Source organism: Phymastichus coffea, unplaced genomic scaffold (genome assembly GCF_024137745.1).
Source record: "Phymastichus coffea isolate CEN01 unplaced genomic scaffold, Cenicafe_Pcof_1.1 PCOF00191, whole genome shotgun sequence".
NCBI lineage: Eukaryota > Metazoa > Arthropoda > Insecta > Hymenoptera > Eulophidae > Phymastichus > Phymastichus coffea.
In genome coordinates, this window is record NW_026707002.1 from 114223 (window position 1) to 127078 (window position 12856).

The 12856-nt window shown below is 30.9% G+C and overlaps 3 protein-coding genes across 3 annotated transcripts; 1 reads left to right on the forward strand and 2 right to left on the reverse strand.

Moving 5' to 3' along the window:
• Nucleotides 1-606: 606 nt before the first annotated feature.
• LOC131673692 (juvenile hormone epoxide hydrolase 1-like) lies at nucleotides 607-4583 on the forward strand. Its single transcript, XM_058951884.1, has 8 exons — nucleotides 607-757; nucleotides 1470-1584; nucleotides 1660-1864; nucleotides 2685-2923; nucleotides 3000-3115; nucleotides 3208-3407; nucleotides 3487-3721; nucleotides 3797-4583. The coding sequence occupies exons 1-8, from the start codon at nucleotides 699-701 to the stop codon at nucleotides 4020-4022; spliced, it is 1395 nt and encodes a 464-aa protein (XP_058807867.1). The 5' UTR covers nucleotides 607-698; the 3' UTR covers nucleotides 4023-4583.
• Nucleotides 4584-5454: 871 nt separating this feature from the next.
• On the reverse strand, nucleotides 5455-7078 carry LOC131673700 (tRNA-dihydrouridine(20a/20b) synthase [NAD(P)+]-like). Its single transcript, XM_058951910.1, has 2 exons — nucleotides 7033-7078; nucleotides 5455-6151 (listed from the first exon to the last, which is right to left on the reverse strand). The coding sequence occupies exons 1-2, from the start codon at nucleotides 7076-7078 to the stop codon at nucleotides 5577-5579; spliced, it is 621 nt and encodes a 206-aa protein (XP_058807893.1). The 3' UTR covers nucleotides 5455-5576.
• Nucleotides 7079-7438: 360 nt separating this feature from the next.
• On the reverse strand, nucleotides 7439-9366 carry LOC131673694 (uncharacterized). Its single transcript, XM_058951888.1, has 9 exons — nucleotides 9220-9366; nucleotides 9038-9160; nucleotides 8846-8963; nucleotides 8509-8773; nucleotides 8303-8431; nucleotides 8131-8221; nucleotides 7911-8047; nucleotides 7708-7840; nucleotides 7439-7627 (listed from the first exon to the last, which is right to left on the reverse strand). The coding sequence occupies exons 1-9, from the start codon at nucleotides 9364-9366 to the stop codon at nucleotides 7583-7585; spliced, it is 1188 nt and encodes a 395-aa protein (XP_058807871.1). The 3' UTR covers nucleotides 7439-7582.
• Nucleotides 9367-12856: the final 3490 nt, after the last annotated feature.

Here is a 12856-nt window from a genome sequence, read left to right on the forward strand (position 1 = left end):
AATTATAATATGAAGATGAAAATCTTAATATTTAAATGTAAATGTTACAATGACTTTACATGTATTAAAAAGCACGAATACATTGTACACATATAAAGTCACACATGATTTTTAGTGTTATCTCATATTCTCTTTATTCTATAGTCTCGTTGAATGTTTAATGTATAATTGAGTTGAGCATGCAATTTGTGTCTAACGAAATTTCGTTTCAAATCCTGCAAAAAAATATAAGAAAAAAATAAAAAGATTATTTAATATAATTCTAACATTTCTAAAAGAATTCCATCTTTTCAAACATCTTCAATAATACATATATTATATCAATTAAATTTTCAGATATTTAATAAAATACTAATTCTTTCTTATATATAAACTATCACATTTATAACTAATTAGTGAGCTGTCTAACAAGTTGAAATAACTAACAAAATTAAAAACTAAAATTTCCAAAATTATCCCGAGCATCTCTTCATTATTGCTTGGTGCGATAAGAAACAAACTAATCGCTCGGGCAATCGCCTGGTTACCATATAGTGATGTTTATTATATATATATATATCTACCGGCTAACTGTAGAAGATACACAATGGACGCCATGATCATCAGCGACAAGGTTGAGAACAGGCTCGACGAGTCTCAGTCGCTGCCGGAACACCGCAGCAGCAACAGGTAGATCGTATAATTTTTCAATATCAACGATGTGGAAAGGAGCGGCCGTTTTTCTACTAGGCACACTGGCTATTGGCTGGCACTTTAGGTATGGATTTTTTTTTATTGGATGTTCGAGCTTGTCGGTGCGTGAAATTCGTATTGGTTCGGTTGGATCGGTTCGTTCGCCTATTTTTTGGAGCGCAACACCGTTAGAATTATAACATAATTTTAATACAGCGGGGAGTGCCTCTTATGCGGTAAAAAAATTAATATAATTGAACAGAACGTGAAGGCCAGGCAGCGACTGATAATTTGCACCAATTCGACCGCCGAGTACTTCGTCCGCGTATCGCGTAAGAGAAAAACAAAATTGCGATTGTGATAGGGAGTGACTGAAATATATAAGACTGAGTATCATTTAAATAATTAAATGAAAAATATTGTTATTATGTTCGTTATTTTTGTGCCCGATCAGAAATAAGTTAACTTTCAAGTGACATTCAATTCTAATTCATAAATAAATAATTCATAATAACTTCATTACGTCAGCAACTTTGTCAACATTCAGTAGTAAACAAATAACCATAATCGAATCTTTTGGCATCACTCGACCTCGTTTATATTCAAGGGCAAAACGTATTGCACGCTAAGAGAAAAGCTTTTGTCATAAGTGTTTAAGAAAATTGTATATAATCAAAGAGGCCTCTACACGATGAAGCGTATGTAATGCTTACGATAGATATCCGAAAAATTATATATATATACGTGCAAGTACAAATGTTAGTGACATTTAATAAAAAATGTATCTATTTTTTCAGCTACAATCAAGCTCCAGTTACCATACCGACCTTACCAAATGAGTACTGGGGTCCAGGAACATCACAGCCAGATCCTAAGGATATTGTGCCGTTCAAGATCGATGTTAAAAAACAGGTAGGAATCCATTTCATCGGAATTTCAAGTAAATGCACGAACTCAATTGCTTATCATTTTTCATTCGAAACTCAGATCATCGATGATTTGCACAAACAACTTGATCGTGCACTTTCACCGGAAAGGGAATTCGTAAAGCCTTTGGAAGGTGTAGCTTGGACTTACGGAATGCCCTCAACTTACCTCAAAACCGTACTGCAATACTGGAGAAACGAGTACGACTGGAATAAAAGGCAAACTCTGCTCAACAAATATCCTCAATTTATGACCAAGATTCAAGGTAATGTAACTCTTCATTTATCGTGAATTATTTAAAGATAATATAGAAAACGAAATAAAAGAATAAGCATGGATACGGTACGATTACAATATTATGCCTATCATACGTATCGAGGTAAACAATCTCAAGTTTTCTGTCTAGTAAGTATGACATCTCACTTTCCGACGGCAATAAGTGTGCTAAAGGCTAGATGATTATTAGCATTGAAAATTGTACATAGCTTACTTGTACACTAGTCATTATCAGAATACATTACCAAGTTTCTATTGCACGAACCTATCCATCGATCTTTATACTGTCTTGCAATTCGATGAACCATATTATTGTCAAGTACACATCCAGATTGTTGAAAATAATTTGATAAATAGAAATATCTCAACGTAACTTACAAAATTTAATCTAATCTGCATTCGTACATATATGACACAAAGACGTTTAAATTTACGAGTGGAAAAATTATTGAGGCATCGGAAGATTTTTGTTGTAGAACAAATTTTTGTCAGTCATATGTTTACGTTAAAAAAGTTAATAAACGTTTGCAATCAAAAGAGCAAAAAATTAGGGCATTTTATCCTTACCACAAATTGTGCATCGTTATCGGTACATTAGCTGTAACCTCTTGGATATTATCTAATATTCGAGCGATATATTGAACATATATAATCATAATATTATCAAAGAAATTCGATCTCTGCGATGAAATGCCATTGCGGTCTTTCTTTTTTGATTGTAGTATTGTCATCATCATGTGATTCTAGTTTTGCTTACTTAATTATTTTTAATAGTTGAAAAATCTTGAAATATAAATATGTTTTTTAAGGTCTAAACATTCATTTTTATCACGTGAAACCTCAGCAACCAAAAGACCGTACACTTCGTGTATTGCCTCTGCTAATGGTGCATGGATGGCCAGGTTCGGTTGTTGAGTTCCAGAAGATAATCCCGTTGTTAACGCAACCAACGACTAAGCGAAACTTTATCTTTGAACTTATTGTGCCTTCGTTACCTGGTTACGGATTTTCCGAAGCTGCTTCTAAACCTGGACTTGGGCCTAGCCAAGTAATTATTCAATTTATTAAATAGCATCAAGCGATACGTAAAATACTTATATTGTACTCAAATAAAAAATTTTTAGATAAGTGTAATCTTCAAGAATCTGATGGAAAGACTTGGTTTCAAGAAGTACTACGTGCAAGGTGGTGACTGGGGCAGCATTATAACTTCTTCTATGGCAGCTCTTTATCCCAAACAGTCAGTATTACTCGAAAAAAATTAAACCTCCAAACATCTTCATTGCGTGATTAATCTTATTTGATGAAAATGTTTATTTTTATTGTTTACAGAGTAATTGGAGCCCATGGAAACATGTGTTTCATCGATTCGACAAAGGGACACCTCCTTGCTTTACTTGGTGCTTATATTCCATCTTTGGTAGTCGACAACGAGCATCACTCTAAAATGTATCCACTTAGCCACCACTTTAGTTATTTGATCGAAGAATCAGGTTACATGCACATTCAGGCGACTAAACCAGACACAGTTGGTAAGTAGTATATCTTCTTCGCGCAATTTCGTCCTTCTAAGATAGCATGAATAATTGCTCGATTTTATTTTTTACTCAGGAACTGCATTATCGGATTCACCAGCTGGTTTAGCTGCTTATATTTTAGAAAAGTTCAGCACCTGGACGAATCCGGATTATCGTAAGCGAGATGATGGCGGTTTATTAGAAAAATTCACAATGGATGAGCTATTGGATAATTTAATGTTCTACTGGGTGACGAACTCGATAACAACAAGTCAACGGATCTACGCTGAAAATTTCAACAAGGCTAATCGGGCTCTTGGTATCGATAAGTAAGTCACATATTTGTTAATTCTATAACGTATCTGTCTAAATGTCAACGATTAATCAACAAAATAATTTTTAAGAATACCAATCACCGTTCCAACTGCCTGCGCAATGTTTCCGAACGAGCTTCTTTATCGTTCCGAGTCTATTCTGAAAGAACGTTACACAAATTTAATTCAATTTACACATCCAGCACGAGGAGGTCACTTTGCCGCTTTCGAGGAGCCTAGAATTCTTGCTGATGATATTTGGAGCTTTGTATATAAAAATGAGCAACTGAGAACAAAACCCATAAAAAAAGCGTGATTGCGTGATAATGAGTGAAGACTTTGTGATATGACGCTTTGGTGCAAGAAAAAGCTCAATAGTTGATTTATAATAATGTTTCCTCTCAAGTTATATGGTTTCCAATAAATTGTTTTTCCATTTAAATATTTTAACTAACTCATGTTATGATTTCATTCGATGAATATTCAATGTTAAGAACTTATGAAGTTCTAGAGATTTACAGATAGAAGTTAATACTGCAAAAATTTACTATTCTTTTTAACTGTATTCTAACTCAGAAATCATTTGTTGATCTCTCCTGGATATTTGAAAATTCGAGAGAAACGTTGCCGAATTTCTGCGTTTGTAAATTAACTGGTTTTACTATTACTGTTGTTTTATTATGTCCCATAGAGAACTGCAAAATCTCCAAATCCTGTCTTTATCAAGGGTCGCGGCAGCGACCTGCGGCATGAATGCCGGAGGCGCGGTTTTACGCGACACTATACTCAATGAAGTCGGCGTGCACAGATTTCAATTAATTAATTAATACATAAATAGCGTTGCATGTAAAAAAACTTATTATATATTGTTAATATATTATACCTAGATTGGTTCTATTAAAAAATTTTAATTGTTTACTTGACATTCATTCATTTATTAATTTTTTTTTTTTTGTATGGTCGAAAACTTTTTTTCTTACTTTCTTCCCAGCCATCTTTATCGGTAAAGATGATTATCTTTAAGATGATTATCTTTAAGATGACTATAATGAAAACTTGATTGCATTCTAAACAACTCTTGTCATTTCAAGTAATAGAATTTGAATTCGAAGCATAATATAAGCATGCTATCTATAACAAAACTATTCCATCCTCAAATTTCATAAACATATTTTCACCAGAGTCGTCTTCTCGAAGCAGTCATAACAGTTCGTTTAGTCGATGCGCCAAATAAAATTATTTCGTTATTCTTATCAGCAGTGATAGACGATTCTAGAATCTATTGATACACCAATCGATCTTTGTTTGCATAACAAAGCGGACAATTATTTATGATGGCTAGCATTTAAATGCATTTACCAAATATTTCTATAAATAATGATACGTTCCCTTAGTAATTATAATTTATATCTTACAGTTTGGATCAAAAGCTCTGTACTGCCAGCGAAACTTTTTTCTTGAAAATTTGTCACAAATTAAAAAAACAATTACTGCGAGAAAAAAACCAATTGTATTTATTGTAACTTTAAAACTGCTAATAAGATTCTGTAAAAAAAGTTTGAAAAGGAAGAAAAGGAAGAAAAGGCTTTTACAAGTCACATTGGTATGATTGCACTTAATTCAAAATAAATACATTTAATTATTATTATTATACACACACACACACACACACACACACACACACACACACACACACACACACACACACACACACATATATATATATTATACATTCATTCACATCCTTACAAAAACCTTGAATATCTCGTATGTACTTGTCGATGTTTCTCATTTACATCATAAAAAAATAATGTACAATTTTTTAACTTATAAAGATTGATAAAAAGATACATAACACGTAATTATAATTTTATTGTATAAATAGATTTTCTAAATCTATATTACAGTCATCTTCAATATTCTTTTGTTTGATGAACTTTCTTGGCTTAATTTGATATTCACAATCTGTTACTTTATATTTATCACTAATCGTTTTCGGTTCAATATTAAAACGGTCTTTAAGAAATGCATATATATCGTTTTTATTATTCAAAACATTAAATATCAACTTTTCTTTTTTTGTCAACACTTTTTCCAACATAAAAACAAGATGATGGTGCATGGATAAAAACTGAATATCCATGATTGATGTAATGTCAAGCCAATCTTGTATACACTCAGTAGGGGTAGCTGCATATCCAGCAAATAAAGCTGGATTAGTCAAAATTCCACTAGCGACCATTACACCATTACATTTAGATTCTCTATACAGTACTTCTGCATCATTAAGAGATCTAACATTACCATTGGCAACAACTGGCAGCTGTATGCAACTTTTCACGAATTTTAAATTTTCCAAATCAATAGGTTCATTGCGCATATCAGGTGTTCTGGCATGTACTGTTAAGAAAGATAAAGCACGGATGCCATTTATAAGTGTAACATCTTAAGGACCAAAAGAATCGATAAAATACTAAAAACTCGTTGATTTTATATGTCTAGTTCTCTATGTCTAAACATCATTGTTAACAATGACTGAAACATGTTCAGTATCTTTAAATAATGAATCATTTTTATGTATTTAAATTGATATTAGATACACTACGTCTCGATCAACCTTATTTTTTTATTGGGATCGATTTTAAATTTTTGAAAGAAATGAAATCTATTTGAAAATGGCACGGATGCTATTGATTCGTTTCAGCTGCTACATAACAAATAGTCACGCATTATTTATACGTTGAAATTTTCAATAACTTATATAAATTTTTGGCAACTTTTATTCTTGCCGGGCCTGTCGCCTGAGTTAAAAAGAAATGATTAATTTACAGCTAACTTTTCATTATACGCACCCTTACTATCATTATTTAATATTTTTATCAATATTGTCTTTGGTAAACCTATAATTAATTTGTATTTGTAAGTGTTTAACGAAATATTTTTTTTGATACATAGTGAAAAATAATTTTTTTATACCAGGTAGAAACGTAAAGTTCTTGGTAATAATTTTTTAATGTTAGATATTTTTCATTTTCAGTACACGGCTAAGAGTAATTCATTTTATAATATTTTATTGTCCATGCTTGTACCTGATATTATTGGCGGACTGGCCCAGCAAGAATAAAAGTTGCCAAAAATTTATATAAGTTATTGAAAATTTCAACGTATAAATAATGCGTGACTATTTGTTATGTAGCAGCTGAAACGAATCAATAGCATCCGTGCCATTTTCAAATAGATTTCATTTCTTTCAAAAATTTAAAAACGATCCCAATAAAAAAATAAGGTTGATCGAGACGTAGTGTATCTAATATCAATTTAAATACATAAAAATGATTCATTATTTAAAGATACTGAACATGTTTCAGTCATTGTTAACAATGATGTTTAGACATAGAGAACTAGACATATAAAATCAACGAGTTTTTAGTATTTTATCGATTCTTTTGGTCCTTAAGATGTTACACTTATAAATGGCATCCGTGCTTTATTTATATTGATTTCAGTACTTTCAAAAGTTTAAAGACGAATAAGAAAATTCTATTATTGAGTTAAGATCTAAACAGAGTAATATGTGAAAAATGGATAATTTTTAGTATAGGATACAAAAATCTGTCTGTACGTGTATGAGCAAGTAATATATAGCGCTCGTATCATTTTTATAAATTAAAATAACTGTGGACGAAGTAGCAAGGTTTTAGCGATAAAAATGGCAAGGAAGTTAAAAAAGCATTCATGCAACCTTTTACTTTTGTAAAAAGTGTTTTTATGGTTACCTACAAAATGATTACGAAAATTAATTACAATTCACTACAATACAGTAATGAAAAAGCACGAGGCATCATTTGATGATTATTGTAGTACTTTTTTCTTCTCTTAAGAATTAAAAACTGTAAATATGGAAAAGCCTGTTTTCATCATCTGCAAAAAAAGTAAATAACAAGTGACAGATCATTTATTATAATATTGTTTAACAGTAAAAAATCTCCACGAATAATTACATTGCAATAAGTATCCATACATAATATAAACATTTTACCACCAGTTAATTCAGAAGGTTTAAGACTTCTAATCATCATAATCTGGATTAAGCGTTTAGATTTTTGTGATAAGTTGAACCAATTACACGCGTAACTGAAAAAATTTCTATTGTTGAATATTCTAATAATTAAACATATCGAGAATTAATAAATATATATTCTACCACTGATCAAATATATCCCTACTGGAATTTATGAGTTTTTGTCCGGGAAGAAATATGTAATAAAAGTGTATAAAAGTTGCACACACAACTACTGCGTACCTCAAGGACTCTTCAGGTCTGCTTAACTTCATGAGTAACTATGTAATATTAAGATAATAAATAAAATTAAATGATTTCTAGCTCTATTAATATTGTTAATACATATTTTTTTCATAATTACTATTGACATTCCACCTCCAACCATTATCATATTGGAGACAAGTATAATAAGCCACGCTATATTGTAACAATTTTCAACGATATCAACGTAACTGGTATAAATCATGATCAATTAAAAAAAGAACAAAAAAACAAAAACTCTATGCTGAATAACAGTTTCAATTTCTGCTTACTTTATCGCTGTTTGGTGTATCTCGATTGCTTGCACAACGTAGCGACGGGCAGCGCAATCCTTCATTGCAATATTATCACTACCAATATTTATAGTAGCAGCTATCTGGGCAGCTTTGGATAAACGGAAACTGAGAAATTTAAAAGCAATATAGGATAGAAGATCATTGAATAATGAAAAAGTGGAATGTAGAAGAAAGCATCTTACTTCACAATTTTAAACAATGCTACGACGTGTTGAACAATCAACATGAAGCCAAGATCAAAGGTCACAAGAACTGATATAGTTCCCACTCCACCAAATACGGCTTGAGCGATCATGGGATAGTAATGTTTTTCTATGTCGATACCATATTCAGCGTAGTAAGGCAGTGCCTTTGGTCGAGTTCCATTTTCTAGAGGAATTATATAATCCAAAACTGGAGAAAATATAGGCATTGACAAAAATACCGCCACTCCAATGATCATGTAACCTTCAATTTTAAAAATTTTGTTTCCTTATTATCAATATTATTGATAAATAATGTACATTAAATTTAGTATACCTGAATACAAACGAACAATTTTACTACCGATCTCTGTGTAGCGGTGCAGTACTTTTAGTTCTCCTATATCTTTTATAATTTTCCAATCATAAGCTATTTTTTCATAGAGACGTATGAGCTATAAAACAAAATTACATTTTCTCAATAATATAGCCCTTCACAATTTTATATAGTTAAAAATTATTTGCTCACTTTATTTCGGTACAGAATATTGTTAGTAAGTTTGAAAAATACAACGGACAAATATATTTCTCCAATAGCATTTTCTATTACAATGTCTATATTAACGCCAAGTTCGTTGTACCATCGTATACCCTTCACATTACACATGCGTTTTACAAATTTTGATAGCGCGAAAATTACAGCTAACGTACCATTGACACCATAAATGAAATTGTAAAACTATACACGTAAATCCACGCTATATAATTTTTCCATGGTTTGTTTTGGAAAAGCCAAAGGCCAGTATGTTTCTGTAAGAAGACCGTTAATTTCCAATAATCGCTTTCATAAAGATTCATAATATGATATGGATAAAATTGCTATTTTTCAAAAATACAAATTCAGGGAATACTTTGACGACGACTACAGCACGTATAATATACGTATACTGAAACCCGCGATCAATGAAAATAGACTGCTGCCAAGCACCACATGCAAAAATAATGAGATGAGTTAATTGCTAGTTTTGCATGGACGTTGGATGCTCTTATTTTATACGTGACCCTTTTACTAAATATAACTATTGATAAAATAAAGCTTAACGCGGCTATAGTAGTATAAAAAATTCGGAGATAGTTCTGATAACTATTTACAAGTCTAGTGTGTATCCGAACTTCCTTAGTTCATATACATAAGACGTATAGACAAATAAATATCCTTCCAAGGCAATTCAATTAAAAAAAAATATAGTGTAAAGCAATACAGTTGAAGATGATCAATAAAATATTGTAAAACATTATAATATCTTATAATTAATTGTATCATTGATGGAGTTTTCTAATTCAATCTGTATAGTTGACTATAATTTTCTAAGTACTTCTGGAAAATGCTTTATTACCAAAAGTTAACAAAGTGAAACTATTAATAATTAATTTGTTCATTATAAGCTATCGTAAAACCACAAGTAGATCCCAAGGACATGGTACCATTCAAGATCAATGTTAAGAGGGAGGTACATTTCCTAACAGGTACGCAAAGGCTTTTTTGATGCAATGAGAAGGTTATAGAACGAGCTGAAGTCACAAGTTTCATCGAAAAGCCTTTTCGCATCAGTTAAGGACAGTAATTTCTGCATGACAGCCGGAAACACATGCCGAACGTGCGATTTGAAGGTTCGAATGCGGAAAAATAAATATTCACATCTTGTGAATAGAATTGAAAAAAGAATAGAAAAAAGATAAAATTACTAAATACCTAAATTTATGTTTTACGTTAATGATGATATGAATAAATAATCGAACACTTCCTGCAGAAAGATCACTAAATCTCTGGAAGATGCAGCTTGGGCCCATGACGTGTCTTCGTCTTACCTGAAACCGTATTAGAGTAATGGAAACATATATAAAGATGACTAGAAAATGAGACAAAATTTATTATACAAGTATCTCCGATTCAAAACTAAATTTCAAGGTAATATAATAATTCAGAATATTAATACTGTATAAGATATTTGTAACGTAAAATTACGGGAGGTACATTCGCTAAGTCATAAATGATATACTAGGCATTTGTATACGCGTTTATTCTTATCAGCGTTGATTACAAGTGTTTGGTGTACAAATGCCGTTCAAATTTCTGTAAGGTGAACACTTTGATTTGAAATTCACATTAATGAATTACGAGATTATTTTTTGTTCTTCAAGATATCAAATGATACGATGACTGAGTAGGAATTTATGAATACTAGATATATTTGAATATTGCAAGGTTTGAGTATTCACTTCTGTCACGTAAAGCCACAACACAGCCTAAAGATAGAAAATTGCGAGTTGTGCTTTTACTGATGGTGTGTAGTTGGCCAGTTCAACTATCGAAATAGAATTATTGACACAGACAAGATCTAATCGTAACTTTGTTTCCAATGTCGTCATATCAATCTGTCTGGTTTTGCATTTTTTTATTTTACTGCGAGGCCTGAACTTTTGCCAGCTAAAGTACACTACGTAAAACAATCATTCGACGGATGAGATTCCAAATTTTTTGTAAGTTATTAGATTATTTGATCTTTCTATGATTTCAGGTGACTGTAATTTTTCAAAAATTTTATGGACAAGCTTGATTTTAAAAGGCACTACGGTTAAAGAGGTGGTTGAGGTAGCGTAAAAACAACTGATATGGTATTCCTGTTCCTAGAAATGAAAGTTAAATATTGTTTTGAAGAAATTTAAAAAGCTTCATCTAATTTACAAAAAATATCCATCAACACTAATACATATTGTAGTGTGATTGGTGTGCATAACAACTTGTGTATAGTCTACTCGACTAGATTTTATTTTCTAGGATTGCTCTATGCGTACGTTCCGTTTCTGGTAGTTGACATAAAATGTATCTCTTAAGTTGCTACTATAGCTAGCTGTTGGTTAAGTAGGATTATTACCACATACAATTCACTGTGCGAAACTATTTAAATTGAAATTACTTAAAGATTTGGGTTTATTTGATTAGCATCATGATTTTTTACGCAGACGCAGAGTTATTAGACTAACCTGCTGGGCTGGTCGCTTAGATTTGTGTAAATTTAGCACTTGTACTCACCAGACTACTGACTTCGTATAAGCAGTGGTTCATTAAAAAAATTTACTATAGATGAACTACTGAATTATATTACGTTATACTTAATGACAAATTCCATCACTACCAGTTAGCGAATCTGCGCTGAACATGATACAAAAGCCAATAAGAAACTTAGTGCTGAAAATAAGCTAAGAATTCAGATTTAATCAAAAACAATTACGATCTTTTATATCATTTGGAGACAATTGTAAAAAGATGTTACGTCAATCCGGTTTAATTTACTCGTGATCGTTTTACTGTTTTTGAAGAACCTAAACTCCTTACTGATAATCTGTATTCTTTCGTAAACGAAACCAAGTAACTGAGCACAAAAACAGCCTAATTTTTTAATAACTAATTGATTATTTGGATTAACATTCGTGAATGTCTATTAATTCTAAAATTAAAAGTGTTTTATACTTTTTTTACTTTCATTTATTTGTATTTGCGTATATGCACGTTTAATTTATAACATTTCTAATTACTTTTTGATTATTAAAAATTAAGTGAGTAACTTATTATTGCAAACATATAATATTTAGTAATTTAATCTATGTCGAAATCTTGCAGAATGCTTTACTTTAACTAAACTCGCCATATATTTGAGCTTATAAATATTATAATAAAGTATTAAGAAAAGATTTTCACTGTTTGCGTTTCACATTTGCATATTGTTAATATCCATTTATTTATCAGACCAAAAATAAGTAAATAATCGTCAATTGTTTCTTAATTTCTATATATACAATGAAATAATCATATAGAAAGGAGTAGTAATTCTAGTGCTAACATTACTAGCTATTGGGTTTTTAGTATTTTTAGTATAAATAGTTTTCCTTTATGAAACATGTTAATTAACCTAAATTCATAAACTCGAAGTAGATGTTTCAAGTAAATATTTATTGTTTATCAAAATAAACTTTCAAACGACACAATTAGAAAATCACGAAATCATTTGTTTTGAAATACAAATTAGTTTTATTCTCTTTTAAAAAATGTTAAATATTCAATTGGGCTTTAGATTATGAATAAAAATTACTTTAATTTTTGCGTAAATCAATCAAAGAAGCATTCAAAGGTTATAAAATCATTAAGATTGTTAATAATCATATAGATGAAAAAAGTGTGTAGATGTATTTATACTCGTAAACGTATTACTCATAAACAAATAAGTATTATTGCGGCTGATATTTGAAACTTCATACACAAGAAATAAACCATCAAACGCAGAATCAA